At 35.1% G+C, this 23,736-nt stretch overlaps 2 protein-coding genes across 3 annotated transcripts in view; one reads left to right on the top strand and one right to left on the bottom strand.

Annotated features, from left to right (window-relative positions):
• Nucleotides 1-22,552, top strand: part of LOC136800365 (receptor-type tyrosine-protein phosphatase delta-like) — a 36,642-nt gene extending 14,090 nt beyond the window's left edge. For both annotated transcript variants that reach the window (XM_067057002.1, XM_067057001.1), the window contains 17 exons: nucleotides 204-252; nucleotides 523-637; nucleotides 3,060-3,151; nucleotides 3,373-3,512; nucleotides 3,691-3,778; nucleotides 9,252-9,328; nucleotides 9,634-9,670; nucleotides 9,876-9,973; nucleotides 15,829-15,960; nucleotides 16,515-16,669; nucleotides 17,029-17,164; nucleotides 17,524-17,676; nucleotides 18,096-18,283; nucleotides 18,460-18,577; nucleotides 18,905-19,081; nucleotides 19,848-20,135; nucleotides 21,792-22,552. In XM_067057002.1, the coding sequence (XP_066913103.1) occupies nucleotides 204-252; nucleotides 523-637; nucleotides 3,060-3,151; nucleotides 3,373-3,512; nucleotides 3,691-3,778; nucleotides 9,252-9,328; nucleotides 9,634-9,670; nucleotides 9,876-9,973; nucleotides 15,829-15,960; nucleotides 16,515-16,669; nucleotides 17,029-17,164; nucleotides 17,524-17,676; nucleotides 18,096-18,283; nucleotides 18,460-18,577; nucleotides 18,905-19,081; nucleotides 19,848-20,135; nucleotides 21,792-21,863 (2,115 nt within the window). In that variant the 3' untranslated portion in view covers nucleotides 21,864-22,552. The remainder of the gene's footprint in view (nucleotides 1-203; nucleotides 253-522; nucleotides 638-3,059; nucleotides 3,152-3,372; nucleotides 3,513-3,690; nucleotides 3,779-9,251; nucleotides 9,329-9,633; nucleotides 9,671-9,875; nucleotides 9,974-15,828; nucleotides 15,961-16,514; nucleotides 16,670-17,028; nucleotides 17,165-17,523; nucleotides 17,677-18,095; nucleotides 18,284-18,459; nucleotides 18,578-18,904; nucleotides 19,082-19,847; nucleotides 20,136-21,791) is intronic.
• LOC136800370 (histamine H2 receptor-like) lies at nucleotides 11,896-12,959 on the bottom strand. Its single transcript, XM_067057007.1, has one exon. The coding sequence runs from the start codon at nucleotides 12,889-12,891 to the stop codon at nucleotides 11,971-11,973; it is 921 nt and encodes a 306-aa protein (XP_066913108.1). The 5' UTR covers nucleotides 12,892-12,959; the 3' UTR covers nucleotides 11,896-11,970.
• Nucleotides 22,553-23,736: the final 1,184 nt, after the last annotated feature.

Here is a 23,736-nt window from a genome sequence, read left to right as displayed (position 1 = left end):
CAAATTTGCCACTACTGGCTGAAACCGGGGTATTCTGTAGAAAATATTACGTCATGAATATCATGAATACCATTACAATAAATATAATAAGATAAATGTGATGTAGTTTGAGAGTGTTACACTCCTTAGAGGGTCTTTGCCTATTCATGTATAAAATGTGTCTGAGTCTTTGTTACAATACTCTGTGTTTTTTTTTATTTTAGAACCAAATATTATACGGACCAATGACTACCATAGATTTGCCACAAACAGGTTTGTATTATAATTGGATTTTTATGATATTCATAAAAGAATAGAAGGTTCTGAAATTTTACCGCTTCAATCAGGGGTTGACAGGCCAATGGTCTACGACTCCCGGAAGGAATTAAAATTTGTAAGTGGAACCAGAGAGCTACAATCTTTTGCGAACCGTATTAAGTAAACGTATTGTAAAAGCTAGCATAATTTGTAGAAGAACCAGAAGTGCTGACTTTCGTTAACCATACTGTGATCCTACTGTAATTTTATTTTTTTCATTTTTAGCGGTAGCGGGTAAAAGGAACGACGGAGTAGACTTTCCGATCCCTGTCTTGGTCGGTATCGTATTCGGTATCATCATCATTGTCGTGGTGGTCGTTGTCGTTGCATGCTACATCAAGTAATAGTAATTCCCATGCTTTTTAATCGTTCTTATAATACTCACTTAGAGTTTCAGTTTCAATTAAATTATCAATGAAGGCCATGAAAAGCGATCTCCATGTTTTCATCGTAGTTATTTAGAGTTGTTGGAGGCCATGAAACTCCAAGTTTAAAAACTAGAATTGGAAGGATCTTTAATACAGTCGTTATCAAATCAAATAAAAAGCTGAGCGATCTCCTCGTTTAATCGTTCTTATAAATACTCACTTAGAGTTTCAAGGTTAAAACTATCAATTAAATTATCAATGAAGGCCATGAAAAGCGATCTCCATATTTTCATCGTAGTTATTTAGAGTTGTTGGAGGCCATGAAACTCCAAGTTTAAAAACTAGAATTGGAAGGATCTTTAATACAGTCGTTATCAAATCAAATAAAAAGCTGAGCGATCTCCTCGTTTAATCGTTCTTATAAATACTCACTTAGAGTTTCAGTTTCAATTAAATTATCAATAAAGGCCATGAAAAGCGATCTCCATGTTTTCATCGTAGTTATTTAGAGTTGTTGGAGGCCATGAAACTCCAAGTTTAAAAACTAGAATTGGAAGGATCTTTCTTTAATACAGTCGTTATCAAATCAAATAAAAAGCTGAGCGATCTCCTCGTTTAATCGTTCTTATAAATACTCACTTAGAGTTTCAAGGTTAAAACTATCAATTAAATTATCAATGAAGGCCATGAAAAGCGATCTCCATATTTTCATCGTAGTTATTTAGAGTTGTTGGAGGCCATGAAACTCCAAGTTTAAAAACTAGAATTGGAAGGATCTTTAATACAGTCGTTATCAAATCAAATAAAAAGCTGAGCGATCTCCTCGTTTAATCGTTCTTATAAATACTCACTTAGAGTTTCAAGTTTCAATTAAATTATCAATTAATATAAGGCCATGAAAAGCGATCTCCATGTTTTCATCGTAGTTATTTAGAGTTGTTGGAGGCCATGAAACTCCAAGTTTAAAAACTAGAATTGGAAGGATCTTTAATACAGTCGTTATCAAATCAAATAAAAAGCTGAGCGATCTCCTCGTTTAATCGTTCTTATATAAATACTCACTTAGAGTTTCAAGGTTTAAAACTATCAATTAAATTATCAATGAAGGCCATGAAAAGCGATCTCCATATTTTCATTGTAGTTATTTAGAGTTGTTGGAGGCCATGAAACTCCAAGTTTAAAAACTAGAATTGGAAGGATCTTTAATACAGTCGTTATCAAATCAAATAAAAAGCTGAGCGATCTCCTCGTTTAATCGTTCTTATAAATACTCACTTAGAGTTTCAAGGTTAAAACTATCAATTAAATTATCAATAAAGGCCATGAAAAGCGATCTCCATGTTTTCATCGTAGTTATTTAGAGTTGTTGGAGGCCATGAAACTCCAAGTTTAAAAACTAGAATTGGAAGGATCTTTAATACAGTCGTTATCAAATCAAATAAAAAGCTGAGCGAGCGATCTCCTCGTTTAATCGTTCTTATAAATACTCACTTAGAGTTTCAAGGTTAAAACTAAACAATCAATTAAATTATCAATGAAGGAAGGCCATGAAAAGCGATCTCCATATTTTCATCGTAGTTATTTAGAGTTGTTGGAGGCCATGAAACTCCAAGTTTAAAAACTAAAACTAGAATTGGAAGGAAGGATCTTTAATACAGTCGTTATAAAATCAAATAAAAAGCTGAGCGATCTCCTCGTTTAATCGTTCTTATAAATACTCACTTAGAGTACTCAAGGTTTAAGGTTAAAACTATCAATTAAATTAAAATCAATGAAGGCCATGAAAAGCGATCTCCATATTTTCATCGTAGTTATTTAGAGTTGTTGGAGGCCATGAAACTCCAAGTTTAAAAACTAGAATTGGAAGGATCTTTAATACAGTCGTTATCAAATCAAATAAAAAGCTGAGCGATCTCCTCGTTTAATCGTTCTTATAAATACTTACTTAGAGTTTCAGGGTTAAAACTATCAATTAAATTATCCAAGTCCAAAATCTAGAATTAGTAGGATCTCCAATAACGCCATTGTCAAATCAAATAAAAGGCCGAGCTCGAAATGAACGTCTCCGATTAAAGGAGACAAGGAATATTTTCTGTTTTTTTTTTAGATTTTGAAACTGATCCGTTTTTGTGTTTTTTTTTTTTGTTTAAAAAAATAGTGAGTTAATGTATTTGTGCTTTTGAGGGCGGCGGAGTGGCTAAAACGATTTGGAATAGGCAGCAGTTCTAACCCGTAAAATCGAGGACGGTAAAAGTGCTGAATTACCGTCGTCCTCAGTTGATCAGACGCTAACCGTCTCCTTTGCGGAAAGACACCGATACATAAACTTGCTAATATACCCTTCTCGCGGTGTAAAGGGGGGACGATTCTCAAATATCAGGATTTTTTTCTTAGAAAACGTAGACGTCGAGAGAAGGATCAAATGAATCCGATAGAGATTGGTCTCATCAAAGTCGAGCAACATAATGATGATGAAATCGATTCCGGTAAGCTACATTCAGTCTTTTTGGTTAAATACATGAAAATGATATTCTTTGTCTTTTGATAATTCAATTATTTTTGAATGTTCACGATCTTGATTTTTGGCCGCGCAAATAACCATTACTCCTCAAGTAATTAGATTTTCTTCACAAAGAAAATTTGGTTCTTTTTAAACACTCGCTATAATGGTCGATCTAAATCTATACCAATTTTGTTTCATTTTAAGCACCACGCAAACGTCCGCCTTCACTGACGGGTGACCACCCTGTACGTGCTGACCATCCGCCCGTCTCTGCATCCGCGTTCCCGAAATATGTCACCAAACTTCATCGCAATGAAAATCTTGGATTCAAATCTGATTATAGTGTGAGTTGGCTTTTCATCATCCACCTCACGTAATTCCTTATTGTTCAACTTTTTTCAATCGTCCTCTTGATAGTTTACACCTTCCAGAAAGTTAACAATTTACCGGAGTCACGAAATTTACAAAACTTTCATATTGAAGTTCATTGGGTTCTACGAAAATTTCCTTACTGTGTTTTAGCTATTGGAAATTGGCAAAGAATTTTCATGGGATACAGCACACCTACCCGAGAACAAACCTAAGAACAGATATGCTAATATCGTTGCTTGTAAGTAAACTTTTTCTAGAAATAATGACAAGTTATCGAATGACTTCAAGTTCAAATGTGGCTGGAACAAACCTTACTTTTTATGATCATTCCACAGCAAAGAGAAACACAATAATATTTTTTGCAGATGTGAAATATCAAATATCGCAATTATTTCGATGCTCTCAAACCAATCAAAATGCTTATATTTTTTGGGTCGACAATAATTTAGTTCAAGAAATGATCTTGCCTACTTCTGCAGTTGATTTGATTCAATCAAAACCGCGTTGCCTTTTGCTTAAAAGCGAAAGTGAAAGCGACTGGGTTGTAATGTTATGTTTGTGATTGACATTTGATTTTAGTGCTATTGTTTTACTTCAGCCAATCACCGCACTCCAAAAGCTCCTTTAATATCATTCAGATTTTTTTTCCATATCTAAGGTTGACACTCTTCCATTCTGTATTATTTTGTTTAAAACTGACGCTGACAGACTAGTAATAATACTGGCATAAAGGCACTTCAGTAAACTCTCGTATATTCAAACTTCTATTATTCGAATCTTTGTCACCAAGTGATGCAACTATTAAAGTGTATTTTCATGTTTTTTTCTTTTTTCTTTTTTACTACATTTTCATAGATGTTCACCTTCAATGCACCAAAGCATTTTTGATCAATAGAAAAAGTCTAGAAAGACTCCCAAAATAATTGCTTTTTGCCGCTTATAGAAAAGATTGTTTTTGATGCGAAACAGTCCTTTTAGATTTAAAGAACTGTTTCACTTATCCCTCCACTGACCCCTTTCTTTAACTTGCTTCTATTTTTCAAATGTTTTGATTGCATGTCACAAAGTGATGCAAAGTGTCTTTTCATATTTTCATTTCTTTTTTTCTTTTTTTCTTTTTTTCTTTTTTTCTTGTTTATTACATTTTCATAGATGTTCACCTTCAATGCACCAAAGCTTTTTTGATCAATAGAAAATGTTTAGAAAGACTTCCGAAATGATCGCTTTTTGTTGCTTTTAGAAAAAGTTTGTTTTTGATGTGAAACAGTCCTTTTAGATTTAAAGAACTGTTTCACTTATCCCTCCACTGACCCCTTTCTTTAACTTGCTTCTATTTCTAAAATGTTTTCATTGCATGTCACAAAGTGATGCAAAGTGTCTTTTCATATTTTCATAGATGTTCACCTTCAATGCACCAAAGCTTTTTTGATCAATAGAAAAAGTTTAGAAAGACTTCCGAAATGATCGGTTTTTTGTAGCTTTTAGAAAAAGACTGTTTTTGATGCGAAACAGTCCTTTTAGATTTAAAGAACTGTTTCACTTATCCCTCCACTGACCCCTTTCTTTAACTTGCTTCTATTTTTCAAATGTTTTGATTGCATGTCACAAAGTGATGCAAAGTGTCTTTTCATATTTTCATTTCTTTTTTTCTTTTTTTCTTTTTTTCTTGTTTATTACATTTTCATAGATGTTCACCTTCAATGCACCAAAGCTTTTTTGATCAATAGAAAAAGTTTAGAAAGACTTCCGAAATGATCGGTTTTTGTAGCTTTTAGAAAAAGTTTGTTTTTGATGTGAAACAGTCCTTTTAGATTTAAAGAACTGTTTCACTTGACCCTCCACTGACCCCTTTCTTAACTTGCTTCTATTTTTCAAATGTTTTGATTGCATGTCACAAAGTGATGCAAAGTGTCTTTTCATATTTTCATAGATGTTCACCTTCAATGCACCAAAGCTTTTTTGATCAATAGAAAAAGTTTAGAAAGACTTCCGAAATGATCGGTTTTTGTAGCTTTTAGAAAAAGTTTGTTTTTGATGTGAAACAGTCCTTTTAGATTTGAAGAACTGTTTCACTTGACCCTCCACTGACCCCTTTCTCAATTTTCTTATTTCTCAAAATGTTTTGATTGCATGTCACAAAGTGATGCAACTATGAGAGTGTCTTTTCATATTTTCATTTCTTTTTTTCTTTTTTTCTTTTTTATTACATTTTCATAGATGTTCACCTTCAATGCACCAAAGCATTTTTGATCAATAGAAAAAAGTCAGAAAGACTTCCAAAATAATTGCTTTTTTTTTCGTGTTTTGAAAAAGTTTGTTTTTGATGTAAAACAGTCCTTTTAGATTTAAAGAACTGTTTCACTTGACCCTTTCTTTAAATTGCTTCTATTTCTTAAATATTTTGATTACATGTCACCAAGTGATGCAACTATTAAAGTGTATTTTCATGTTTTTTTCTTTTTTCTTTTTTACTACATTTTCATAGATGTTCTTCACCTTCAATGCACCAAAACATTTTTGATCAAATTTTTTTAAAGACTTTCATCATAATTGTTGTCTTTACGTTTTAGAAAACTTTTTTTTTTGATGTGAAACAACAGTCATTTTAGATTTGAAAAACTGATTCACTTGACCCTCTATGGACACTTTCTCGTTCTTTCCTAGCACTCCGTTTTCCCTTTCTTTCATTTCCTTGTATTTTTTTTCTATGCTTATGCTTGTGTTTCTTTCCATGCTTTTCTTTTTCTTTTGCACTCCTCCGTTTTCATTCCTTCTCATCCCTCCTTTTTCGTTCCTTCATTCATCCCTCCTTTTTCGTCCCTTCTCATCCCTCCTTTTTCGTTCCTTCTCATTCCCTCCTTTTTCGTTCCTTCATTCATCCCTCCTTTTTCGTCCCTTCTCATCCCTCATTTTTCGTTCCTTCTCATCCCTACGTTTTCGTTCCTTCTCATTCCCTCCGTTTTCGTTCCTTCCCATCTCTCCGTTTTCGTCCCTTCTCATCCCTCCGTTTTCTTTCCTTCCCATCTCTCCGTTTTCGTTCCTTCTTATCTCTCCGTTTTTGTTCCTTCTCATTCCCTCCGTTTTCGTTCCTTCCCATCTCTGCGTTTTCGTTCCTTCTCATCCCTCCGTTTTCGTCCCTTCTCATCCCTCCGTTTTCGTCCCTTCTCATCCCTCCGTTTTCGTTCCTTCTCATTCCCTCCGTTTTCGTTCCTTCTCATTCCCTCCGTTTTCGTCCCTTCCCATCTCTTCGTTTTAGTTCCTTCTCATCCCTCCGTTTTCGTTCCTTCTCATCCCTCATTTTTCTTCCCTTCTCATCTCTCCGTTTTCGTCCCTTCTCATCCCTCCTTTTTCATCCCTTCTCATCCCTCCGTTTTCGTCCCTTCTTATCCCTCCGTCTTCGTCCCTTCTCATCCCACCGTTTTCGTTCCTTCTCATCCCTCCGTTTTCTTTCCTTCTCATCCCTCCGTTTTCGTCCCTTCTTATCCCTCCGTTTTCGTTCCTTCTCATCCCTCCGTTTTCGTCCCTTCTCATCCCTCCGTTTTCGTTTTCGTCCCTTCTCATCCCTCCGTTTTCGTCCTTCTCATCCCATCCCTCCGTTTTCGTCGTTCCTTCTCATTCCTTTTCCGTTTCGTTCCTTCTCCTTATCCCTCCGTTTTTCCTTTCATTCTCATTCCCTCCTGTTTTCCTTCTCATCCCTTTCCCTCTCCCTCCGTTTTCGTTCCTTCTCATTCCCTCCGTTTTCGTTCCTTCTCATCCCTCCGTTTTCGTTCCTTCTCATCCCTCCGTTTTTCCGTTTTTCTTCCTTCTTCATCCCTCCGTTTTCGTCCCTTCTATCCCTCCGTTTCGTTCCTTCTCATCCCTCCGTTTCCGTTTCCCTTCTCATCCCTCCGTTTTTCGTTCCTTCCTCACCCTCCGTTTTCGTCCCTTTCAGCCCTCCGTTTTCGTTCCTTCTCATCCTTCCGTTTTCGTTCCTTCTCATTCCCTCCGTTTTCGTTCTCTCATCCCTCCGTTTTCGTTTCCTTCTCCGTTCCGTTTTCGTTCCTTCTCATCCTCGTTTTCTTTTCCTTCTCATTCCCTCCGTTTTCGTTCCTTCTCTTTTCCTTCTCATCCTCCTCTCCCGGTTTCGTTCCTTCTCATCCTCTCGTTTTCGTTCTTCTCATTCCCTCCGTTTTTCGTTCTTCTCATTCCCTCCGTTTTTCGTTCGTTTCCTTCTCATTCCCTCCGTTTTCGTTCCTTTCTCATCCCTCCGTTTTTCTTCCTTCTTTCATCTCTCCGTTCGTTCTTCTCATCCTTTTGTTCCTCATCCTCCGTTTTCGTTCCTTCTCATTCCTCCGTTTTTGTTCCTTCTCATTCCCTCCGTTTTCGTTCCTTCTCATCCCTCCGTTTTCGTTCCTTCTCATCTCTCCGTTTTCGTTCCTTCTCATCCCTCCGTTTTTGTTCCTTCTCATCCCTCCGTTTTCGTCCCTTCTTATCCCTCTGTTTTCGTCCCTTCTCATTCCCTCCGTTTTCGTTCCTTCTTATTCCCTCCGTTTTCGTTCCTTCTCATCCCTCTGTTTTCTTTCCTTCTCATTCCCTCCGTTTTCGTTCCTTCTCATTCCCTCCGTTTTCGTTCCTTCTTATTCCCTCCGTTTTCGTTCCTTCTTATTCCCTCCGTTTTCGTTCCTTCTTATCCCTCCGTTTTTGTTCCTTCTCATCTCTCCGTTTTTGTCCCTTCTCATTCCCTCCGTTTTCGTCCCTTCCCATCCCTTCATACTTCCTATTGTAGACTCAGCTTCAGAAAATGATCCAAAATGATCCAAAATGATCCAAAAATTATGAAATGAAATTTCAGGATTGACACACAAAGTTTTGATTCAACTACATGTTTTAGTCTCTTGAACACAATCTCCAGGGCATTACTCTGTTACTTTTCAATTCAATTCAAAGTACTTACATACTACCTTTGATACTACTTACCTTACAATGGTAAAGAAGCCTTCGTTCCACCTGCATCGACTTTCTAGCCATTTTTCGTGGTACTGCCGTACTGTTTCATTTTTTGTCAACTATTTTTAAAACTATCAAAAGTTGAATAATAATATTTGACGTCAGTTCTGATAAGTTTATTTGGCGTCATCTTATTCATTTATTGCTGCTGACGTCAATTTCACATTAGAAGAACGTTCTGCCTGAACAGGTCAAAAGGTTCATAAGTTTAACAGAAATTTTGAAATAACATAACACCTCAGATTTTTTATAGATAAGTTTAATGTTTCGAACAAGAAAATAACAAGCACTATGATTATGATTCACAATTCAAGATAATCATGATGTAATATTTTTGACGGAAACACCCTGGAACATTTGTCTACTTTACTTGCAACAGTCCTAATATGTCACTAGCAGTTATTGTTTTTGGACCACCCTGGTGGAGGATCAATATTGTTTTTTGCTATTGAAATTGTACCTTTATAGTCAGATTGGGGTTTAATTTTGAAGTTTTGAGTTGCTAAAATGCTTTTTATAAGAACTGGGCCAAATTCTTTATTTATAAGCGCATTGGAAAAAAAACATTTTCACTGGCCTGAAGAGCTTAAAAATGGTCATATTCCGCTGAAATACAGTGTACTTTTTGATTGGATGAATTTCTACAGGTCTACCTTTCATTTTGATTAGTTTTGATAACCAGGTAGGTCCATAAAAGTATCACTTGTTTTATATATTTTTCGTAGATGATCATTCAAGAGTTATTTTATCGAAGATAGACGGCATCCCTGGATCAGATTATATTAACGCGTCTTATATTGACGTACGTAAAATCAAATCAGTTTCTTCTAGAAATACCTTGAAAATTATCTATATCAATGTACAAAGTTCGTCTGACGGACTACCGTCCAAGCGTGGTACAAAAAGACGCTCCAGTATTTTTTCATTTATGTGTATTTAACCTTTGACTCCGCTGTTCTTGTTAAAATCAGCACTGATGATGGTTTTACCGGAAAGCTTCTCTTCATTTAAGCTATGTAATTAAAAAAATTAATAAATGAACGTAAAGGCAAAAATAGAAAGTTAAAACTAGGCTTTTAACAAATAACTTTTTTTCATCATTTTTAGGGATATAAACGCCCAAATGCTTACATATCTACACAAGGTATCTTAAAAACTGATTATTTTTTCAATATGGATATACATGAAAACACTAAAAATTCCATCCGTTGAATTCGCCCAATTGAAAAATAAAGCCATCCAGAAATTTATTGAACCTTTAAGTGATGAAGATTTCGATTTTTACGTTAACAACGTTCTAATGAAGTCAAATAAGTCTCACGACAGAATTCTTATTTTCTCCTTCTTAGGTCCACTACCAAACACCTTTATTGATTTCTGGAGGATGGTATGGGAAGCACGATCAACGTCCATCGTCATGCTGACCAACTTGCAGGAGAAGAATAAGGTCAGTCAACTCTCTCTAATTTGAACTTCTATGATTCGAACCTTCCTATAATTCGAAGAAGAGTCTTTGTCCCTTGAGGATCGAATTAGAGTGAGGTTACTTTATATTCTTATATCATGTGGTTGCTCGGGGAACTCCCATGCGCGTTTTTGTTGTTTTTTACTGAGATGATCATCTTGATCTTATTCTTTTGTTACTTGAATTAGGAAGGGTAATGCTTGGAAAAAAGGGCAAAAAATAGTGATACATTTCCGGATGACATATAACAAGTTCTTCTTTTTCTCGGTATAAAGTTTTCTCTACTTAAGGCGTGGTTACATTACATTAATTTATTTCTAAATTTCTGAAATTTTTTAATCAAGTCTTTATGATTAAAAAATTTACAAGTGTAACAGCCCTCTTTTAAAGAAAATAAAGACGTATAAATTCTTGAAAAAGAAATTATTTCTTGCGATTCTTTACCATTTTTTTGGTAAAGAGTTTAAAGTTTTTTTCTTCACTTCTCTCGAGATCAAAGCCACCGACATGATAGTTCTGTACATTTTTTTCGATGAATGGACAGTCTGTGCCACTAACTCGATCGGGAAGATTCTTCCGAAATGGGAAGAACCTTCCCGAACGGGAAGAACTTACTCTATTTTTTTCTGCCCGTTTTGGAAGATTCTTCCTCTTTGGGAAGTTGAAAATTGACTGAATCTCGGCGAAGCTGTACGATGACCGGCGAAAGTTGAAACTTTCTGGAGGCGAAGAAGCATCAAATTTTAAGGTTTTTCACCGAAAGAAAAGTAGACTTTACCGTAGAAATCTTGTTAAATTGTGAAAAAACTGCGTAAACTTCCCAAACGGGAAGTTCCAACCCGATCGAGTTTTCCTAAGATTCTCGCTTCTTCCCGATCTGGAAGTCCGTTAACCCGTTTGGGTGTTAAGTTAATTTCCCGTTCGGGAGGATTCTTCCCATTTCGGAAGAATCTTCCAATTTTGGAAGAATCTTCCCGATCGAGTTAGTGGCACAGACTGATGGATTTTGTAGCGTTTGGAAGAGATAGGGGTGAAAGATAGGATAAGTTCTAAATAAGATATAAATTCTTCTTGGTCACTTAGTTCAGCAAATATGTTGTTGTAGGCACTTTTTTCGCTCCTCAACTAGGCCACCCAGCAAGATCTTTTAGCTCGACTTTTCTTTTTCGAATATTTCCTCTGAAATTTCCGTTTCATAAGCATAGTTCGGACGCCCTTTCTTAAGGGGGGATGACACCTTCCAAAAAAGTGAAGAAGGGGGTCAGAAATTTTCATTAAAAAGGGGGGATAGCAAGGAGGGGGGTCGTTTAAGAAGGGGGGCTTACATATATTGTAGATTATTTTCCAGCACTGTTATGAAATTTGGTCTGCATGAAAGGAAGTTTTTCTGTTTGAGTAGTCAACAAGAAGCAAGTTATTATTACGGGGTAGCAGCGAGAAGGGGATTATCAGATTGCACTATACACTATATATTTTCGAAAATTTAGCCCAAACCCTTGGGGGATAGACATTTTAAAGGTTGGGGGGATGTCAAGAAGGGGGGGGTCATTTAGGGGGGTATATCAGACCCCTTTTCGCACTATGATAAGAATTAACACAATACGTGCAGCTGCCTTCCTCCTTCCACTCATGTCGTTTGTTGAGTGAGAAAATGAGTTGAGAAAAAACGATTGAAGATTTGATACAACACAAAAATTTCAAAAAGACTTTAAAGAAAATAGTTAATTTCTTTAATGTATTTTTGATTAAAAAATTTCAAAAATTTTAAAGATATTAATGTAGTGTAACCACGGCATTAGACATTTGAGAATTCAAAAATTCAAGATGTAAATAATTGGAATAATATATTTACATTAAACTATGTACATATTGCCAAACGCAAACCTTACGCAATGTGCATTGAAATACCGTGTATGATCCATAAACTTTTCATGTCTTTACAAGCCATATATTGTGTTATCCAACTCAATCGCCTGTCTTTAGAGATCGCAAAATGACGGGTTATTTCTAAAATGTACTCTAGCTGATCCTTTGTTTTTTCTGAGCAACCTCTTACAAGCTGATTTAAACTCAGGATCATTCCATACATATAAGAAAGGGTTCAAACAAGAATTGAACAACGTGATGAAAAGCGTGACGAAATACACGTGAGCCGAAGTCTCCATAGTAACGTAACCTTTACGTGTTAGTATCACCAAGAGAGACAGCAGGAATGTTGGGAAGAAACAAACAATGTAAAAAATGATTAACACCAAGACTTTCTTTGCCAGTTTGTTTTGTCGCTTCTGTTCTTGTCGACTAATGATCTTGTTTGGCTCGTGTGCCGATATCCGTCTTCCGCTCGCTCTGACAACTTTCCAGATAAAATAATAACTGGTGCATAAAATCACAATTGAGATGATAACAAAAGTAGGCCCAATCGCAGCATAGAATATAATATTTATGTTACCGGCTAAAGCAAAGAGAAACATGATCATCCAGTAGAAAACCATAATAATAGCAACTTTTCGATTGGTTAAAATTGTATTATAGTTAGCAAATTTAGTTATGAAAACATAGCGGTCGTATGCTATGAAAACTATGGAGCATGTCGATGTGTAGGTCATCCAAAGGGCCATAAAACCGTTCGCGTTTTGCGCCAAACACGCTCTGCCGCTTGCAATGTCAAAGTCATGAAGTGCCCAGATGGCCAACGGAAAGCATACATAACCAACTATACAATCACTTATTGCTAGCGATGTTAAAATCCTGTTCGATTTTGATCTTTGTGAAGGTTGCCATAAAACGATGAGACAAAACGTGTTTCCAAGCGCTGCGGTGGTTCCAGATATTGCAAAAACGATTCTTGCGACCAACCCAAATGTTGGATGAATGATCCCATTATAATCATAACAAGTCATTCTTAATATATTATGTCAAAATCTGCCTTCCGTTAACGACATAAAGTTTTCAAATGTTACCAGCGAATACCCTTTCTCCGTCACAATTAATGAATATCTAATATGTACCGTTTAAGATTGCATTTACTGCAGTACTGGTCTTTTCTTTCTCTGCATCGAAATAGATAAATCCTCTCCGCCTTACTGTTGAAAAAACTCTTTCTTTCATCTTCAGGGTGGATTTCAAATTTCATTTAGAATGCTCTCAAATTTATTTATTTATCTCGTTACGGCTTGTTGTTACGTATTAGCTTGCTGTATGTTCTCCGATATTTGATACTTTGAAAATTAATTCATGAAAAGTTTCATCATAATGTTTACACTTTTGCCAGCTGAATTGTCTTTCGACAATTTTTATACGAGAATTGTCAGGTATGTACTGCAGTAGGCTGGCTTGTTTGTTCAAAGTTGGTAAGCTGTGAAAATCAAATATTACATAAACTTGAATCTAAAAATAGTGTGTTATGACATCAAAGTTGATATACGGGCCGGAATGTTATGAAAAAAACACACTGTATGAAATATTTTTCTCGACTTTTAAATCAACATAAACGTGGTATTGCGGCATCAATTTCAACACGCCCTCAACTTCAACACGCCCTCTTGTCCCAAAACCGCCCTCAAAGTATCATATGATCTTCAATCCAAAGATTGAATATCTCCAATCCAAAGATTGAATGTTTCTTGGTTTCAGAGGATGTGTACAACACTTCATCACATTATTTTGGTCTCATTTCTACTGGACAGCTCCCACTTTCAAACAAGGTTATGGATCTCGTTCTAAATAGAAAGTTTAGTTATTAGCTCACAAGGTGTTAAACCTCAATTTCCCTTCTGATATTCTTATAAACCACAAAATTGGACATTAAGCATCTGTTCCCACTGTGCTATTCTTATAAACGACAAATTGAAAGATGGTATTTTTGCTGATCAACCTCTTACACGAAGACTTGAAATCCGGATCGTTTGAAACATAAAGAAAAGGGTTGATAACTGTATTTGAAAGAGCCATATAGAGAGTAGCAAGGAAGACATTTGAAACAGTCTTAGCCGATAATAATCCGAAACGCCCCATTAAGCCAGCAACCACAAAGATCAAACTCGGTATATAAGAACATACGTGAAAGAACACCAACAATAATAATTTCTTGGTCAGCCTCTGGTGATGTTGTTGTTGACTTTGACGGGTACTGGCACTAATCGTTGCGACGCGGACCCTACTATTCTCGGTGGTTCTCCATATGTCATAGTAGCTCTTAGATAGAATGATAGTTGAAAGGAACAGTAGTATTGGAGCTAACAGGACGTATACTATATTATGGAACAAGTTACCGAAAGCTAGTAGAAATGTTAATGACCACGAAAAAGCAATCACCAAGTATATTTTTCGCGTTGTAATGATTTGATGGTAGTGTAACGATCTCGTAACATGCACAAAACGGTCGTAGGCTAGGAACGCTATTGAGCAAGTGGATATGCAAGCCATCCAGAGGACCACAAACCCATGGATCCTGTGGACAATACAAGCTAGGTCGGAGTTTTCCTGATTGTTGTGAAGCAACCAAATCCCCAAAGGAAAACACACATAACCAACTATACAATCACTAATAGCCAGCGATGTTAAAATCCTGTTCGATTTTGATCGTTGTGAAGGTTGCCATAAAACGATGAGACAAAAGGTGTTTCCTAGGGCTGCCAGAATCCCGAATATGATATTGACTAGAGTTAGAATGACTGCAAGTGTTGGTGCAACGTATATGAAAAAATTGTTACATATCATCTTTGTCTTGCTGTAAATACAAAATAAAGAAAGATTGACCTACCTAGTATTCTCCTTGGTGTTAACAATTATAAAAGATCCTTGTTTAAGCAATTTTAACACAGTGTAGCTATAATTTAGCTTGACCCTGTTTAAGCTTGGACACAAAATTCTGTTCTCTTTTTATACTTATCTTGATGAGCCTGAATAATTGAAATTCAAGGAAAAAGTATAAAAAGTTGAGTGCTAAAAGCCATACCATTTAATCAAAATTGATGATCGAATTTATCAAGAAAATTTTGTTATTATGCAAAACAAATCATTTCTGATATCAAATTTATTGAAGACATTTTTCCTTTACATAAAAAGTTGAGTGCTAAAAGCCAGATTCTACCATTTAATCAAAATTGATGATCGACTTTATCAAGGAAATTTTTTTATTATGCAAAACAAATCATTTCTGATATCAAATTTATTGAAGACATTTTTCCTTTACATACACCTACAATTCCGGCTTTTGGTTAACGTGTATTTTTTAAATGGAATCATTATTAATGAAAATACTTCGATTAATTTCACTTTAACCCCTTAGAAGTTTCTAAATTTATGAAAAATTCACTATGTTAAATATAATCCAATATGTTAAATCTTGTACCAACATGCTAATTATTCCAGACAATACGAGACCGACCCATGCGTAGAAAGTTTTGTTTGTATTTCGAAGCCAATGATAAAGTGTTTTCGATCAAAGTAATTAAACAACACTCCTAACAGGACCTCAGTCTTCGATAACTTCGATGTTTAGTGCATCTTTTGAAGTTCGAGGCAGGTGTAATGTGATCTCATTTTTTGGTCAGAGTCGAGAGACAAAACTTTATAATTCTCACTATTACAAAATGATTAATTTCCTGTGATGTAAAAATTCTTCATTTGTTAAATTTTACTAAATTCAACGTCCTCAAAGAAATTCAAAAACTTTTTTTCCCTTGCTTTAGATTGTTGGCGATTTATATATAAAATCTTTTTATGTTCAATTTCAACCATTTTGATTTAACTCTGAACGGTTGAAAACAGGTATAGAATTTCAATTAGCGTGACGACCCATTATTCCCAAATTTTCTGTTTTCAAACAATTTCAGTTAAAATGTCACAAATACTGGCCAGACGATTGTACCGAGTACGGAGACATTTTAGTGACTATGGCTCGCAAAGAATATTTTGCTGATTTCACCATCAAAGTGTTCAAATTGGAGAAAATTACTAGAGCTGAGGTAAATACATGCCTAAGTTAATATATTGGATTAGAACGAAGTAAGATGATACTAAATCTAAATTTGTTAGTTTAAATTGATACAATTGTCTTACACGTTTTTTTTTTTATAAGAACAAACTATATAAGAACATAAGGCTTCAAGGCCCAAAAATTTAAGAACATTCTAAGGCTTTGGAGACTTAAAAACATGCATTTTCTTAAGAAATTACATCAAAATGCTCAAAAATGCTAAAATAAGAACATTTTAAGAACATTTTTAGGCTTCAAGTCCAAAAAACTGAGAACATCCGAAGGCTTTGAAAATTTTTGACGTTCTTATAAAAAAAAAACGTGTAGTCGAAGAGACTCTTTTCTAACTTTAATTCTGCTATTATTTTAAAGGGTGAAATCAGAATAGCAACTCAGAATGTTTTTACGATGAATATTATCAATTCTTTCAATAGCTATTCTCTTATTTCCATCAAACACATCTTCGCTTTCAAGCTGTCAGACATTAATCTCTGCTATTATTTTCTCTATTTCGTATAAATAACCTCTTTTGGAATTTTACAGGAGGATAAACACGAAGTTCGGGAAGTGCGCCAGTTTCATTTCACGTGTTGGCCCGACCATGGAATTCCACGATACCCAACCAAAATGATCAACTTCCGTAGGAAGGTCCGCTCTTATGTTACACCGGATTCCGGTCCAACCATCGTCCATTGCTCGTAAGCTTTCTAAATTAACTTTTCCATAGAAAATATTTTTCCGAGTCATACACATGTTCTCTATGGTAATTCAAACGCTAATTTCCGATACACTCTTCCTGAAATCCTTAAAATTATAATGGGTCTGGTTTTCAAAGTATTCTTGTCAAGATTACGTTATTATTCGTTTCAAAATTTTGGAAGGTCTTTTAAGTTAAAAAGCTACATGTCGTTCGGAATAGATATTCTATTTCAAAACCAAGCGTTCGCGGATCCCTTGGTAATTTACGTAAGAGCAGGCTGACTTTCCTTTTAGAAGGATTGCTTTAACGGTCTAATGGTCTAAATGTTTTTATCATTTTACTCTTATTTTCTCCTAGAGCGGGTGTTGGGCGTTCAGGGGCGTATATCGCGATTGACACAGGTATGGAAAGAGCGCAAGTTCAACAAGATGTGGACATTTTTAACTATATCGCATCCATTCGAACGAGGAGGATTGCTATGGTCCAGACAGAGGTATGAAAGTGATGTTGGAATTAAAATATGCCCCAGTGTTTTTTACTTTTGCAAATGTTACTTGATAAGATTTAAAAAACAGTGTGATTTCAAACTGTCAACATAGGCTTCTTTGCCTAAAAGATGCTCCTTTATTAAGTTAGATTCTCATTTTATAAAGATAATAGTAGATTTTTCTATGTCTATCAACCTAAGCGGGATGAGACTACTGGGTTTCAGTTTACGTTCCTTGTTCTCTATAAGCTTGATCTTTTTTTCTAGCAGCTATAGGCTATAGGGTTTGAAATAGTTGTGAACATACTTAATCATTATTTTCGTTTTGACCACATTGAACTTACGAGAGATTTATTCTATTACAGGATCAATATGTTTTCGTGCACGATACTGTTCTGGAAGCTGTCATGACAGGCGATACGCGTATCAAAGTACACGAACTGAAAAATGCGATTCGTAAACTCGATCAAATCGAGTCCGATTTGTCTGGTATCTCTGGATTCGAAAAACAATGGAAGGTAGGGAATGCGCTTTTAAAGTTTCTTTGAGAGGAAGAAAAGCTGATTTAAGGTTTGATAAAGAGTTACATTATGTAATTCAGACTTCTTGAATATACCCTTGTTAATTTGAACGAATATTATTCGAATTTTTCTACGATTCGAACTATTTATCATTCCCACTCAAAAAAAAAAACTTAGTAAAGCGCTTTCTATAACTCGAACAATTTAGATGCCTCCCTTTGAGTTTGAATCAGAGAAAATAAATCATTTCTTTATTACTTCGGAACTTCTTTCTTCGAGAGAAGAAACTCAAGAAACTCTCATAAACGAAGCCCTACTAGTCGATACGCTTCCTTTTTTGATTAAAATCAATCCCCCTTGAAAATCGAATTAGAGAGCGTCAACTGTATAAACATCTTCCCGTTTCTCATTCCCAGACATTGAATCACACACCAGCATTACCGGATCTTAACTTCTCAGCCGGTCTCCAACCAGAGAACATGGAGAAAAACCGCTACTCAACGGCGTTACCAATTGACAACAATCGTGTGCTACTGGAAATGATGAACGAGGACGTCGCTACATCTTATATTAACGCTGCTTACGTGGATAGCTATAAACATAGGTTTGACACTATTTTGGTTTAAAATGAAGGGGCGGTTGTTTTTCATGTTTCTTTTCTTATGTTCTTTGATACTCTCCATCAAAATTTATCCATCACCAGAATTAGAATATGTGAAACGCGAAAACAGAGAATCCATAATCTCAAATCTCAGCAAACCTCTTCTATACTCATCATAGGAATAGTTACATACTAACGCAATCACCTCTACCGCACACTGTGGATGACTTTTGGCGTATGTTGTGTGAACATGGCTCCACCACACTCATCATGTTAAACGCTATCGATGAAGGCCATGTAAGTCAATCTAAACCTACCTAATTATGTGAATCAATAAATTCAATGTTGTCTTACAATTTGATTCAATTCGTATAATGAGGCTCGTCATTCTAGGAAAGTAACTCTAAAGAAAACATTTAAATAAGGCTCAATTATAAGTTTAATCACTTGACCATCTTATCATAAATATAAATAAAAAGTAACACCAGATCTTACAGTAGAATTTTCTCCCAAAAATTTTGAAAGTGTTTTTCAACCTTTAAAGCGTGAGAAGCATGGGCTCGAATTTATCAGCAAGAATGACGTCACAATGTCTGAAATGGTTGCATCTTGTTCGTATTTTAGGACTTTATGAAATTTTGGCCGGAAGAGGATTACCGACATTTTGGACCAATCAAAGTTGAATGTCTACCTGAAGACACCAATGAACTCAACGTCTCATTTAACAGCACGTTGAAACCTCTCCACCGAACCCCCTGTCAAGAAATTGTTGTACGAAATTTCCGACTAAGTGACACCAGGGTATGTACCATTTCAATATGTTTATCGTTCCCAAAATTTTTAATTGAATACAACGCGCCTTCAAAATACGAACATTCTTTGTTCTGGTAATCTCAGATATTCCTGAACATCAGAATGTTCTTAGGTTTTAACCAATGAACTTTTCATAAACCTTGGATTCTCAACCCCCGGACCAACCAAAATCTTTGATTGTTTTTTTTTTTGGAAGTGGTACTCTAATGGAAGCACTACTTGATAGTGATTTATTTGCATCGAGGGCGCTAGTTTTACTTTTCCTTGAATACTTGATGATGAAGCGCCATTTACTGTTTATTTTAATACTGGAATGGCTTCTTTGTAGTGTCGATACAATTAATCCACTATCGAATAGTGCTTCCATTAGAGTACCACTTTCAAAAAAAAATTATAATCAAAGATTTTGGTTGGTCGGGGTCAACAAGTAACTTCCTTAAAGCCCTATAAATAGCTCCGTGGTCAAAACCTAAGAACATTAATTATGATGTTCAAAAATATCTGAGAATATCTTATCGAAGATGGCAGATATTGCTAAAAGTCCAGGGTTTGTAAAGGTCACTTTTTGACCCAGAATCAAACTCCTCCTTGTTCATAATACAAAAATATTATTGAATGGTCCAACCTAAAAGCGTGTACATGAAACTCAACCTGATATTTATTGTACGAATTCAGTATAGTCTTTTTTTTATGTCATAAATGTCCCATTTTGTATGGGCTTCAAATATACCCATATTTCACCTAATTCTTTTAGATTGCCAGGTCGGTAGACATCCGCTTTTTCCAATACACGGGTTGGACGGAAACGCGAGTTCCAAACTCTTATCGACCAATCATTAACCTCGTCACCCGATTGGACCGCTGGAGAAGCCAATCAGAAAGTGGACCCATCACCATCATGTGTAGTGACGGTGTGGGTCGTAGCGGCACGCTAGCCGCTATTCTTCACACACTGGAGAGAGTGAAGGTTGACCGAGTTTTTGATGCTTTTCAAACGATAAAATCGATACGTATTCAAAGACCACATTCTGTGAAGAAATTAGTAAGAACTTTTGTTTTTTAGTATCGCGTTGAATCTTTTAATTACGTTGATCTTTTGATCCTCCTATCGTGACGCCATACACAATTTGAATTTTTGGACCTACCCCGGTGGGGTGGAGGTCCTATAAATTAACCTGTGTTCGTTCGTCCGTTCGTCTGTTACCAACTTTTCTCAGGATTGAATCATAGGAATCTTTTGATTTTTGGTAAAAAGGTGCAAAATGGTAATGGCCAAAATGTGACGGAGCCCGATTTTCCAAAGAAAAAAAATTTGGGGGCAAATTTGGGCCAAAAAGCGGCTAAAAAACGGTTTTTTTGGACTTTGTGAAAAATTGGATCATTAATTTTTTCTGATTTTTTGCAAGAAAGTAGGGTACCATCATAGGTAAAAGATGGCTCAAGCAGATTTTTGCAAAAAAATTTTGTTAGCGTAAAAAACGCATGTTTATCTATAAGAATCACTATTAATAAGCATACATCAATGTTCTTAGTCAAATTACTCAATTTTTTTATGAGATATATGTTTTTTTTGCTCATGAGGGCTTACTCTGAAGAATATGTGTGTTTAGACATGAAATTTTGGTTGCTTGACGTGTTTTTATGGAAAAACTGGCCAAATTCGATATTTTTTTATAAGCACATTATCAATTACTTAGGTATTAGCTTTTCTCGAGATTGGCTCTTTCATTCTTTATGATTTTTTGCACAAAGATGCATAACTATAAACCCTCGAATGTGCCGGAGCCTGATTTCCGAAAAAAAATGTTTTTGGGCAAATTTGGGCCAAAAAACGGCTAAAAAACGGTTTTTTTGGACTTTGTGAAATATTGGATCATTGTTTTTTTGCATGAAAGTAGGTAAAAGATGGCTCAAGTAGATTTTTGTGAAAAAGTGAATTTTCAGCTCAAAAAACGCATGGTGTTTATCTATAAGAATCGCTATTAATAAGCCTACATCAATGTTATTAGCCAAATTACTCAATCTTTTGATGGGATATATGTTTTTTTTTGCTCACGAAGTCTTGAATATGAAAGAATATTTCAAGAGCATGAAATTTTGGTTTCTAAACGTTTTTCTATAAGAAACAAACGACTAATTTTGATAGATCGTCACTATTTGTGTTCTGAATGATTGTTTAATGGTCACGCTCACGTAGATATCAATTATATATGTGTTAAATGCATAACCAGGTAGGTCCTAGTATTACACGCATTATAAACGACTCCAGTCTAGGTAGGTCCATAAAAGTATCACTTGTTTTAAATAAATCCCGTAAAGAAATTCACTTCTGCTTTTTTCATGGTTTTACCTGGATTGTATTCCCCCGAAGGAGGCCCGGAATCTTCGAGTTAGAAAATTTCGAGTTAGCGACTTTCGAGTTAGGAATTTTCAAGTTAGCTAAATTATGACGTCATAAAAGTGCAAATTATGACGTCACTCGACTCTAACTCGATTTTTATTTTCAAAAAATCTTTTTCGAGTTAGAATTAACTTAATTCTTTTTTTCGCAAAAAGTCCCTGAAGGAGTGAAAACGCGAAAATGATTAGCTTCTAAAGTGTAGTGTCACTCTGTGCGTGAAATTGTGGTTCTGAGAAAGCTTATTGTCATAGTTAGATTACAATGGTTTCTATAATATTGCAATTCGTTTTCTTTTAGAACCAATACAAATACGTCCATTTCGCTGTTCAAGAATATTTAACTGCATTTGAAGAATACACCAAACTATAGCATCTAGCTGTATAGTATAACTTGTTCTAGGAATTTTTTGATACGAAAACAGAAGAACTTTGAGGTACAAGATGATCAAGTGAACATATTGGCACACTTTGTAGGGCTGTTATGAACCCGATAAGCTTTGATACAAAAATAAATCAATCACAGTGACAAATCTAATGACTTTGAGATTAAAAACCCCAACTTCAGGTAGAACTGTATAAACGATTCGACCGTCTTCGAGATTGTGTTTATAACGATATTAACTACCAAACAAAGGATTTCAAAAGCTCCGACGTCGTATAATTTTGCGAATCAATAGAGAAAATATTGGTAATGTTAATAATGTCAGAGGTAAATGCATTCATTGAAAGACATTGTTCCGGGCACATTATTTTGGTCGGCTTATTTTGGTCATAGTTTGAATATACCTGAACATTAAAAAACCTGGATTATAATCGATCGGACGATTTTGGTTGCTCTTTGATACATCTAACTGACGTATGCCCTAAAAGTACTATTTAGTATAGATAGTCCCTTGGACAAAAATGTCAAAAAATGAGACAATGAAATTAGTTCGTAGTAAATGTAAAGAAATGGTGAACGTTTATTTTTTGTTAATTTTTTTATTCGAATTTCTTATGTTTATGTATTCTATTTTTTTTTTGGCATTATTTTTTTGAGAATATATTTAATAATGATTATTTTTTGGGTGACAAAATATTAAGGATGTTTTTCGGCTGAAGTAAAATTAGTTCTTAGTCAAAGAAAATAAACTGATCAAGTTTAACTGATCAGATTTAATCTAAGTTGCTCGAATCAAAAGCCCCTCCCTTATATTTTTTCACCGTAATGTATATAATTGACATATATATTTTTTATTTTCCTGAAAGGTAAATTTCTTATTCTTTTTCATGATTTTTTCCAAGTTTTTCTTCATCATCAGTCTAAAAAAACCGTCAATTTTGTCAAAATTTGAAGGACAATAAAAACCCAATTGAGTTTTCGCAAATGATTAACTTTCGGGAGCCTTTTTTCTTGGATGTTATACTCTCCAAAATTGAAATAAGTTTTTAGGGTTAGATCCCATCATCATAAGAGACATTGCACCGATGTAATGTGTAGATAAGAAGAGCCCTTTGTGCTTTTTCTCAGAATATTCTATTTTTTAAAGATTTTTTTATTGACACAAACAGCTTATTACGATAAAATGTAACAAAAAAATTCTACTTGTATATTATCATGTCTGGTGTTTCTGAGATACTGAGATCCTCCACTTAGGAGCTAGAGCGTAGAGGGATCTACTTGGGAACTAAAACTGTATACGTTTCTTTAAAGTTTAAGGTCGTTTCAATAAAATGGAAATAAGGTTTTGTATCCTTAATTTGCTCAAATAAGCATTGTTCTTAAATTATTCTTATTTTGGACATTTTAAGCCTCCTTGTTCTTAAAAAGTTGTCCTTAGGTCCTTATAAAATATTTTTTTATTTCTTCAATTGAGAGCATGGTTCCTCATCAGTCTAGTTCGAGATTAATACACGTTTTTTTATCAAGAACAAACTATATAAGAATATAAGGCTTCAATGGTTAAAATATTAAGAACAAGTTAAGAACACTTTAAGCTTTGCGGACTCTAGACAGAGAATTTCATAGTAAAATGGACAAAATACTCATAAAATGGAGAAAATAAGAACATGTTAAGAACATTTTTAGGCTCAAAATTCAAAAAGTTGAGAACATCCCAAGGCTTCAAAATTTTGGATGTTCTCACAAAAAAAACAAACGTGTAGATTGAAAATAGAAAACAGTCTTCCTCGAAAAAACGAAGATGTTCACAGCAAAGGCTATCTATGTAATACATTGTGCTTACTTTAATTTTCATTTTCTT

This window comes from Clytia hemisphaerica, unplaced genomic scaffold, assembly GCF_902728285.1.
Source record: "Clytia hemisphaerica strain Z4C2 unplaced genomic scaffold, Clytia hemisphaerica genome assembly, whole genome shotgun sequence".
Classification (NCBI taxonomy): Eukaryota; Metazoa; Cnidaria; class Hydrozoa; order Leptothecata; family Clytiidae; genus Clytia; species Clytia hemisphaerica.
The sequence above is the reverse complement of the archived record's forward strand: the minus strand, read 5'-3'. Positions and strand labels throughout refer to the sequence as shown.

Excerpts from the sequence above, each read along its gene's own strand:
- LOC136800370 (XM_067057007.1), bottom strand. The coding sequence starts at position 12,891 with ATGACTTGTTATGATTATAATGGGATCATTCATCCAACATTTGGGTTG.